Source organism: Lactuca serriola, chromosome 6 (genome assembly GCF_051521515.1).
Source record: "Lactuca serriola cultivar US96UC23 chromosome 6, Lser_US96UC23_V15, whole genome shotgun sequence".
NCBI lineage: Eukaryota > Viridiplantae > Streptophyta > Magnoliopsida > Asterales > Asteraceae > Lactuca > Lactuca serriola.
The window spans coordinates 29,580,518-29,592,382 of record NC_136413.1 but is presented as its reverse complement, the minus strand read 5'-3'; the positions used below and the strand labels follow the sequence as shown (position 1 = coordinate 29,592,382).

At 32.4% G+C, this 11,865-nt stretch overlaps 1 protein-coding gene across 1 annotated transcript; it reads right to left on the bottom strand.

The window, feature by feature from the left end:
• Positions 1-7,020: 7,020 nt before the first annotated feature.
• On the bottom strand, positions 7,021-11,575 carry LOC145059618 (putative polygalacturonase At3g15720). The gene is made up of 12 exons (XM_079007440.1): positions 11,509-11,575; positions 11,130-11,435; positions 9,150-9,238; positions 8,924-9,049; positions 8,674-8,811; positions 8,390-8,542; positions 8,245-8,280; positions 7,948-8,155; positions 7,750-7,831; positions 7,549-7,657; positions 7,325-7,447; positions 7,021-7,239 (listed from the first exon to the last, which is right to left on the bottom strand). Exons 1-12 carry the CDS (start codon positions 11,573-11,575, stop codon positions 7,021-7,023), a joined length of 1,656 nt encoding a protein of 551 aa, XP_078863566.1.
• Positions 11,576-11,865: the final 290 nt, after the last annotated feature.

The following is an 11,865-nucleotide window of genomic DNA, read 5'->3' as shown; positions in this document are numbered from 1 at the left end:
TATTTCGTTGCAAGTGGTTTGATACTCGAACAAAAGTTATTTCTAGTGATAATTTCGCCAGTATCGACACACGACGCGAAGCATACAAAGATGATCAACTCATATATGCTTCACAAGCCAAACAAGTGTTCTACATCAGAGAGCCAAACAATAACCGTCAGTGTGTTGTCGAACATGTTAATCATCGAAGTATTTGGGATCTACCATCAAACGATGACCGTGTCTAAAATGTGGACAATGGCTCACACGAAAATGTAGACAATGTCGATGTACTTCAAAATATCTCTTCATCCGATGCTCCACTTTTTATCGATTTCAGCATGTACTTTCAAAACATTCCTAGAGTCATTGTTGATGTAGAAAGTGCAACTGAAGTTCCTCCGCCAACTGGTAGAGTGAATGATGTTTCTGATTGCGAGATTGATTACGATGAGACCAATTCTGATTATTATACCGAAGAAGACACTGAAGGATATGAGGAAGATTTTGATTAGAATAGTTCTTATGTAATACATGTTTGTAATATGAACTTTATTTGGATTTCTAGTTTAAATTGAAATGTTTATTCCTATGTAAATGTTTATTTCTATGTAATGTGTATTTGTAATAAAAATTGTATTTTTATATCTTATATTTTTTTAGGAAATGATGACAATATGGCTTTTGTTTATGTATACCATGGCTGTTATGGGTCGTGGACACGGGGGTGATGGAGCTGAGGACCCACCTCTCCTAGGTGATAAAGGTGTTGGTCATCACGAGCAGGACGGTAGGTCATATTATGAATTTTTATTTACTATTTTTGTTCAGTTATTATAAATTAAATACCGTTTCTAATAATTTTTAATTACATTTCTATTAAGCAACGTGCACGAAGGAAAGTTCGAGGCAAAGCGAAAAATATAAAGCTTGAAAAAGCGATCTTACAGAACGAGGGCAAACCGATTAGCATAGAATATGATAGGGATATCACATTTGATCCCGTAGGAGATCCGAAAGACATGTTTTCCCGAGAAGTTGGAAAAACAATGTGGCAGATGGTCCCTTTTGATAAACGGACTTGGAAAAAAATTTCCCCTGCAATACAGGACACCGTATTACAACATTTAGCGGTAATTATTTTTTTTAAATATATTTTATATGGTTAACTATAATTTTTTTTACTTGGTTAACTTTTTTTTAGACAAAGTTTGATTTGGATCAGATGTACCAGGATATACAAGCTAATATGTTGACAGAGAGTTTTCAAGCAGCTTTGTTAAAAGGTTATCGAGAACGTAAAGCTGACGTAAAAGAATATTTTATGTTAGTCGGAGGGTATGAAGATATCCCGGGAGCATTAGCCAACCCTCTAGAGGGTATGGAAGTTGATAACAGGAAGAAATCAGTTGAGTATTTCCTAACAGACGAACACAAAATTGCTTTAGAAAGGAACAAAAAATCTATGAAATGCTAACAAATGTGAATCGTTGGGGGTCGAGCTCGTATAGCAGTACTTGCTATAAGAAGGTAATGTACGATACATGTAATTATTTATTTAAAATATAATCTAATTTTTAAAGTTAAACAGAATGTTAAGAGAGTGGAAACGTTTCGCAAAGCTTATTTGTTACTGCTGAGGCGGAACAACAATATATAAGTATTTAATTATAATTTTATCATATAATTAAATGTTTATTTATACTTAATTGTTACTTCCTTTTGAGAGTTACATTATCGGTTAGTTGAAGAGATGTTAGAACAAACTCAAGGTGAAAGTGAGTTAACACCCACTCAAGAAAGAGTTGCGTTTGAGAAAGTATTAGGAGAGTGACGTGGCCATATTAGAGGCATTGGCCGTAAACCTTCTGCTCTCCTGCCAATTCCATAGCCTTCGCAACCATCACCACAACGATCACAACCATCACAGGTAAAACAATCTACTTTGGTTTTGTGGTGATTATTTGCTAAAAAGTTTGGTAATTAGGTTTTTGTCCCAAGTGCAAAAAATAACAACGTACTTTGGTTTTTTTTTTTTGTCTTAGTTTAAAAATAGTAATCTACTTTAGCATCGTAAAATGCATGTTGATTTGGTAATTTTGGTTTTGTGGTGATTATTTGCTAAAAAGTTTGATAATTATGTTTTTGTACCAAGTGCAAAAAATAACAACGTACTTTGTTTTTTTTTTTTTTTTTTTTTTTTTTTTTTTTTTTTTTTTGGTCTTAGTTTAAAAATACTAATCTACTTTAGCATCGTAAAATGAATATTGATTTGGTAATTTTGGTTTTGTGGTGATTATTTGCTAAAAAGATTGGTAATTAGGTTTTTGTCCCAAGTGCAAAATATAACAACATACTTTGGTTTTTTTTTTTTTTAGTTTAAAAATAGTAATCTACTTTAGCATCGTAAAATGCATGTTGATTTGGTAATTATGGTTTTGTGGTGATTATTTGCTAAAAACTTTGGTAATTAGGTTTTTGTCCCAAGTGCAAAAAATAACAACATACTTTGGTTTTTTTTTCTTAGTTTAAAAATAACAATGTATTTTGATTGTTTTTTGTTTATGTTTGATAATTTAACTTATAAGTTTATATATGTTGTTATTAATCATGTAGTTGGAAAATCTTCGTGCAATGCTCAACGACCCGACATGTAGGGATGAGCTTTATTCGTTTTTTCAAACCCAGAATAATCGAGGAAACGATGGGAACGAAGATGATGGTATGTAGGGATGATTTTTTTTTTTATTTGCATACGTCGTCACACTTTGCTACTTTGTAGATTGTAAAACTTTGGTTGTTTTTTGTAATTACCGACGACATTAATATCGGGCAACATTATTACTTTTTATATTTAATCAGATGTTATGTAATTACCAGGCAACATTATTACTTTTTACATTTAATCAGATATTATGATTTTTGATATTTAATTAATAATAATTGGATGTTTGTTTTGTAATTAGTGTCAACACTATTATTTTTGATATTTAATCGAGTGTTGTTATCTAATTACGGACGACATTATTACCGGTAACCAAAATCGTTAATTAAAAAAAATTAAAAAAATGAAAATTGTTATTACCGGCGACACTATTACCGGCGATAGAGTTATTACCGGTGAATTTATTATTAACGGCGACATGGTGTTTAGTGGCGACATCTCTCATTAGCGGCGACAAGTTGATCAATAGCGACGAAACAGTAGCAACGACTTATTACCGGCGACGCGTCACCACTATTACTATTACCGACGACAACTTGACTTATTACCGGCGACTTTTGTCGCCGCTAATGATCGTTTTCCTTGTAGTGACTTGTTATGAGGAAAAAAGATATACATGTGTTACCGGCTTTGAAACATTTCAATCGACCTCAAAAGATGGGGTAGATATGAAAATTCACGTTGCGGCACTAGAGGAGGAGCCTCGAGAAAACAAAGCTGAAAGTCAAATAAGGTGAAAAAAATATGAAAAAAGTTACAATATATGATCTCGAAGTTCCCTCTCAAACATATTATGTCCACATGATAAAGATGGAGTTTGTACAGACGATAAATTAACGAGTCTATAAGAACAAGAGTAATAGCAGTGACCTTTCCTTAAAATTTGGAGCTCTTTTCATATATGGTTTAGCTATTGACTAATTACTTAGACTTTTTTGTTTATTGTTTTATGTTTGGATATGATTTATAGACTACGATTCATTTATTAATTACTAGTGTATTTTGTGTATTAACGATAGATGTATTGTATATTTTAGTCCGTATAAATTCTAATTTTTGACCAAATTTTTGTTTTAAATTGTAATATTTGCAACTAATTATTACCAAAAAAAAGTTTGTATTAAGGGTTGTATATTAGTTATAGTAAACATGTATTACTAGTAAACATGTATTAGAGAGTGAATGATATGAAACTGATATTTGGTCACATAAAAGTCATGTTAGGGATCGAATAACAATGTACCTAAGACTAATATGTTGTCACTGAAAAATTTGGTTGGGGACGGAGTGATATTGTATCTGACGTTTAGTTGTTGAGCAAACATATTAGAGACTAAATGAAATAGTATTTAGTCCTACAATGCTACTATCAAGGACAAATATGATATAAATGGCCTTGAAAGAAAAATATTAGAGACCGAGCATGGTAGTATCAAACATTGATATTCAGTCTTTAAAAGATAGTATCAAGGACTAATATGACAAAAAAATCATGGATTCAAAGAAAACACATTAGCGACTGAATGAGACAGTATCAAAGGCTGATTTTCTGTCTTTTATACTTTAATGTATTAGGGACTCATTTTTAGTCCCAAATATATAAAAAACCCACTATCTATGACTTGGTATCTGGGACTAACTGGGGACTAGCAAAATCAGTCCCTGCTTCTCATTAGAGACTGATTATTGACCATGTAAGACTGATTATGTCAGTCTCTTATACCCTTTTTTCTTGTAGTACGGAAGTAAATAGCTACATAAGTGGATAGCTACGAAATAGCTACAGAAGTAAATAGCTACAAATTTTTTGTTGGTAATCTATGGCTAATTATTCATGTTTCAGCACACCATAATCAATAATGACAAAAAAATACAAATATAGCAATGCACTTTCATTTATTTGTTTATTATAGCCGTAATTGGGATTTTTTTGAAAGTACAACACTATAAATATAACAAAATGAAAGTAGGATGTTACAATAAGCTTGTATATCTTTCATTTAACTAGCTCAAAAATAAAAACACATTTCCTTCCATGACTACCAAACATACATGATGCCTTTTGAACTTGTAATTTCTTGAAAATCGAAAGTATTTGTAAAGAGGAAGTTTGATCCATATTCTGCCCCTGCACAACATATTACGCCCCTGCACAAAAAAAAAAAAAAAAATAAAATAAAAAAAAATAAAAAAAACTCTTAAACTTTTAGTTTCTTTCGAAGAACTTTTAAATCCTAAAGATATAGACAAAAGATTCTTTAAAGTAAACATTTACATTTTTTATTGCATTAAACAGCTTTCAAAAGCCATCATGAATAAAAAAAATTTAAACTCCTAGAAATTACCTAATGTTGTTTATATCTCCTAAATAAAGTGACCAAATGTTGTTCATATCCTCATAATAACTTTTAAATAAAAAAAAGTTGTTATTATACATTCTCTAAATCCTAAAACATATTGTTCATATTAAATTTTCATTATTACAACAAATAAATTCATATTTTTCATGGCCAAACCTGTTTTTAAGAAGAACCATTGCTTAGGTTGTCAAACCCCTTTGAAATTAACCATTTTGACAATCTACTTTCAACAAAGTTTCTAAACCACATAAACCATTTTATCAATTTGAAACCAAAATCAAAATAAACCCTAAATCAAAACAAATAATCAAGAAGCAAGTTACAAAAACCTTGTTCTATTCTACAACCAATAATCAGAAGCAAGTTACAAAAACTGAAAATCAATCCTAACCCAAAATGAAAACCTAAGTCGAATTAAACCAAAAAACACTTACTTGAAACAGTGATTGGTATCCGTCGCTATTTCGTAGCTATTATGTAGCTATTTTCTTCCGTCGCTAGTCCGTAACTATTTCGTTGCTAATTAGCTACGGAATAGTTACGTATTAGTATCCATAGCTAATTAGCTATGGATTAGCTATACACTAATATCTGTAGCTATTCCGTTAATGTATTAGAGCGTTCTATTCTGTAGCTGATCCGTAATGATTTCGTAGCTAATTAGCTACAAAAAATTTTCGTAGCTATTTTTTATAGGAAAACTCTATTTTCTAGTAGTGGCTCCACGTAAGTGCAATGAAAATTTGTGTTCTTCGTTATCTTTGGTTTGGGTTTACTCGAAGTGTTAATGATTATTCACTATTTGTTAGAAGTAAAAAATTTGTCAATAGTTGTAAAAAATTATTCACTATGTAGATGATATTTTTTTGATAGGAAATAACATTGATGGAACAAGTAAAGTTAATATACTTTTAAAATAAATTTTTTATAAAAGATCTAAGAAAACTAAAATTCGTGAATTTTGTATCTTACCGATTAAAAAAGCGTTAGATCCTAATGTTATTAACAGCGATGGGGTTGATGAGGCTGACCATCTATTGCAAAATGTAACGAAATTTGAGATATAAATTCGAAAATTGATTTATCTAACTATTACTGGATCTACTTTTTCGTATGTTGGTCAACTCTTGAGTTAGCTTATGCACACTCAATGTAAGTCACATCTCAGCATTGCACTTTGTTTCTTACGGAGTAATCATGGAAGGGAATTATGTAACTAGATATGAATGTTTATCTTTGAAAAGTTTTGTGGATGCTCACTGGGCCAAATGTTTGTCTTCATAAATGTACTGGGCATTGTGTTTATATAGGGAATACTATTATTTCTTGGAAGAGCAAGAAACGTAAAAGTTTTTCAATGGAATTAGGATATCGTTCTTTTGTTCGATAAAATGTCAGGTTATGTGGATATTGAAGGTTAATAATTGTTGATTTAAGACTTAAAAAATTGATTCCAGATTCATTTTTTTTTTTGTGATAATGACTCGCCCGTTTAGATTGATTCATGTTGCTAAAGATATTTTGACAAAATCTTTAATTTCAATCATCATCATTTTCTTTTAAAAAGAATGGGTCTTGTATGTTGATCCATTTAAAAGTTATTAATTTATTTACTAATGTTAAGTTTGAGGGGGTGGTACAATTAAACATATTATTGGTTAATTTCTATTCAAACTTTATTGGTTTATATTGTAGGTCTTAATAGAATAAGTTGGATGGTTGTATGGTTAAAACGTCTGGATAAAATGATGAAACCGATGCTTAGATGAATTGTACTTGGAGCTTGGAGACTTGTAGCATAGGAGTTTAGGCATTTTGACGGGTACTAATACTTTTATCCTTATGTGAGTAGAATTTATCCGGGAGGGAAAGCTCTTAAAATAATATATTTACCTTTGTTGTCATTAGAACATGTAAAAGTACATGGATTTTAACCCTATGGGGGATTGGTACAATCTAATAACATTTAATAGGAGGGTTGGTATCGATAAATTTTCCTTGAGCATTTTGGCAGTAAGAAAATTCATCATGTCCCGTGATTCCAACTTCGTTTGTTACGATTTCAGTACAGTTGTACTTTCCACTGCAATTGAAAGTAATAGCCTGCTTTGTTGCCGAAGACCCATATATATTCGTATACATAACATCGCTCACTTTTACAGCTGTCGCCGTTGGCTGATACATAAAAAAATCAGTAAATATTAGATATGGAATTGTATCTTTGGTAAAATGAGATTATTTTCATGGAGAACAAGCATACCGGTGCTGGGCAAAAGGCATCTTCCGGATTACTACAGTAATGTTGATCAATTATAATTGGATTTTGAACATTTTCCAATTGAATGTCCTGAAATACAATCTTCCTAGCATATCCCGTTCCATACTATATATGACATTAGAAATGGATTGAATTCAAATAACCATTGAATACGATATGTAAAAAAAAAAAAGCAAAGATTGTCATCAAGTTGTATGTAATTTTACAGGCACTGTTTTGATTCGTAATCCGTTTTTTGTTCCTGTGATGTTACATTTTTCCACACGTACTTGTTCAACTGTGTCATGACCATCGTTTTCCCCAAGGCTTCCGATACTGCATAATCACATACATATAATGAGAAAAAAAAAATTGTATAAATGTCATGATCGATATATAACTATATAAGTAAGAGCTTTTTCATGTACCTTATGCCATGACCCGGTCCGCATAACACTCTTGTTACATTAATATCATACGTCCCACCGTTAATAGCAACACAATCATCACCTGTTTTCGATGGTTTCCAGAAAAAGAAGCATAATTATAAAGCTTATGCAATATATGCATGATAGAATAAATCGTTAAGAACCAAGAATGTTATTATTATATATCTATTCTCATACCAGTTTGAATTTTAGAATCATGGATATAAACATGTGAGGATCCACTAATGTCTATCCCATCAGTATTAGGACTATCCCCAGGAGCTAAAATGTTAAGATTTCCAACATCTACATCTTCACAACCATTGATACTCATATGTAGCTTCGGGCTGTTGATATGTGTTGTACCTCTCAATTGAAGGCCATTACAAGAATGAAAATGTAAAGCCTAAACATTCATAGGCATATATACGTGTCAGTTTTCACGAAGCTTTAATTCATTCAAGTCCATAACAATGTAAAAAGCAGACGACTTACAGTTGGGCGATTGCAAGTGTTGGTTGTGGTTTTCCCCTGTAAATTAAAAGCAACAATGAATCCGATGTTTTTTATTGTTTCCATTTATTTAATATAAGTTTTTGATATTGAATTAATTTAAACTAGAGATTTTGAAATATTCGACCTCCTCTTTCCACCAAATCGAACCCTGACCATCAATTTGCCCAGGTCCTTGAATCTTGAGTCCTTGCACAGATGTGAAGTAAATCCAATAGTGATTCCGAACACAATCTTTCCATCCATCGAAAGTCTTTGGTGCAGTGATGTTGCCCAACAGCTACTCATTATATCATAAGTTATTCTATTAATCATAATTAATTTATAACGAAATGACATTTAATCAAGAGCGAATTTATAAATTAAAATCATAAGATAGCTAGCTATGGCCTATTTATTCATTTTAATTACCATAACATATACAGTAGGGGATTTGCATGGACCATTGAATGCCACCGGGCTTATCAAAAATGTCTTGTCTGATGGTATTATCAATGTTGGTTCTGGCGACTGATCTCCACATAAATCATCCCATGCTCGAAGGAAAGCCTGCAACAATGAACATAAATATAAAAGAGTTAACTGATTAATTTGTGGTTTCTTAATTAATTTTCATGATACAACATTCTCTTTTTTATTCAATGTTGAAGATATTATTTACACTGGAGTCGTCTGTATTTCCATCTCCTTTTGCACCATAAGATGTTACATCGTAGGTGGTAGCACTTGTGATTTTGGAGCCAAATGATAAGCAAAGCAAGCTCAACAAGACTGCCATCAAGAAACCCTATACAGAGAAAAAAGAGAACGAGTACTAATTAAGAATAGAAATGCAGATTTGAAGCATACATGCATGGACAATCTGAATGAGGATCTGGTTATCTTACCATTCCTTTGAAATCAATTGAAGCAGGTAACTCTGATGTTGTGTTTTGATTATACTTGCCATACTCCCTACCTTCATTTCCTATAAATACTGTGAAAAAAATGTAGGATTAGCTGTTTAGCTAGATCATATGTGTATGAAAATTTAGATTCTCTCATTTCAAAATAAATGCATGGAGTTGCTTATCATTTATGTGTGTTATATATTGCATGATGAAATGCTATAGATTGCATCAATAAAATAGAATATTTGCATCACGAAACAAAATTTGTTGCGTCTCCAAATAACTATTAGATTTTATGAGATGATTTCTTAAAAATGCTTTGACCAATATAACAATATTGCTACTTTGTTTGACTATTTTTCGAATAAGAGATAATTAGCAACCACACGATAGTTGCACATGCTTTTTTTTAAGTAATACTTCTGATACAAAAAAAATTATATTATATAGTCCAGGTTATAAAAAATGAGGTCTTTAATTAAGGTTGAAAATAAGTAAGTAATCTATTAACAAGTTCGTTTGTTGTATCCATACATTAGACTTAAGGAATTTATATATCATCAGTATTCATATAATTTTAACATTTTTTTTAAAAGCATTTCACTACACAGCATCCACAATTAATGCATATTAATGGATTGTCATAACTTCATTTTATATTGTATAATGTATACAACTCTATTATTTTTTTTCTATAATATATTAAATTCTATGAGGTTCAATGGAGTATATTTAAACATCTATTTAAGAATCAAAAAACTTTTTTTTTTCTTATTGAAGAGTTCAGTGATTATTAAACTTCAAATATCAATGCGACATCTCATAATGGTTCAGCTTCAACCATTACATGACAACTATGCTTGTCACATCATTCAATTCTACTATTAAACTCTATATGATGAATGCTCAAAAGTTTAATAGAACATATTTATAAAATCTAATTTATGACATATTTAATACTTAAAAAAAAGTTTCTGCTTTCCATTGAAAAAATCAATAAAAATTAAATGATTATTGAACTTCATATATATTGAACATACGGATGTCAATGTCCAAAAAATCCCTTGGGATCTCATTTCCTTGCGGGAGGGGGAGATTTAAGGAATGCATGCATGTTATACCACCAAAATGATAAGATAAATAAGGTTAAACATGGGATTCGGGGAAGGGAAATGTTGAATGATGTGAAAACCTATCAATTAGGGTTGCATGTGTTGGATACATATATGTAGAATACATATTACACAAAGGGGCCCTATACTATGTAAAAATATAAAAAAAAGAAATAACTAAACTAAATATTTAACACACCCCCGTAGTTTGAACTGGGGCATCTCTAATGATTAAACTATTTCAAAAATCAAGAAATAACTTAGCAGGTAAACCCTTTGTGAATATTGCATACCGATAAGTTGACGGAACATGTAAAACATGCACATGACCAATCGCAACACGTTCCCTAACAAAATGTAAATCAATTACCACATGTTTGGTTCGTTGGTGTTGTATCGGGTTAGACGCTAGGTAAGTGGCACCGACATTATCACAAAAAACAACTGTGGCACAAGAAAACGGATAGGATAACTCAAGGAGAAGATTATGAAGCCAAAAGGATTCAACAACAACATTGGCTACCCCCGGTACTCGGCTTCGACACTAGAGCGCGAGACGACATGTTGCCGTTTAGAAGACCAAGAAACAAGGTTATCTCCGAGATAAACACAGAAAGCCGAGGTAGACCGCCGAGTAGTAGGACAGCCTGCCCAATCAGCATCCGAATAGGAGACCAAACGGTCAATAGAAGACCAACGGATAATAAGATCGTGAGTCAAAGTACCCTGAAGGTACGAAGAATATGTTTGAGAGCATGAAAGTGTGGTACACATGAGTCATGCATAAAAAGACATAGCTGGTGCATAGCATACGGAATATGGGGAAGAGTGAAAGTCAAGTACTACAGGACTCCAACAAGACTACGATAGAGTGTAGGATCAGAGATCGGATCACCACCAGCCGCCAACTTGCTTTTGCTGTCAGCGGGTGTGTTGCAAGTATTGCATCCAATCATATCAGCTCGAGTAATGATCTCTTGAGCAAAGGAAGATTGAGATAAGAAAAGTCTAGAAGTGGTACGAGTGGCAGCAATGCCAAGAAAGAATGAGAGAGATCCGAGGTCAGACATGGGAAATTCAGAAGAAAGCTGAGAAATAACCTTGGAGATGAAAATAGGGGAGGAAGCAGTGAGAATGATGTCATCAACATAGAGAAGAAGATAGACAGTGTCTGAGCCACAGTGAAAAGTGAAAAGCGAGGAATCAGATTTACTGTTGCGGAAACCAAGCGTGGAGAGATAAACAGCAAACCGTTAATACCAAGCATGTGGGGCTTGTTTCAGCCCATAAAGAGCTTTGTGTAAGCGACATACATGATCAAGAAATTGAACATGAGGCTAACATATGTAAACAGTATCAGGTAAGTCACCATGGAGGAAGGTGTTCTTAGCATCAAGCTGATGAATGACCCAACTGCGAGAAATACAGATGTTGAGAACAGTACGGATGGTGGCTGGTTTAACAATAGGATTGAACATGTCATCAAAATCCAAGCCATGTTGCTGAGAGAAACCTTGAGCAACAAGTCGACCCTTGTAACGATTCAAATGACCGTGACTGTCAAAATTATGACAATAAAGCTAACGACAGCCAACAATATT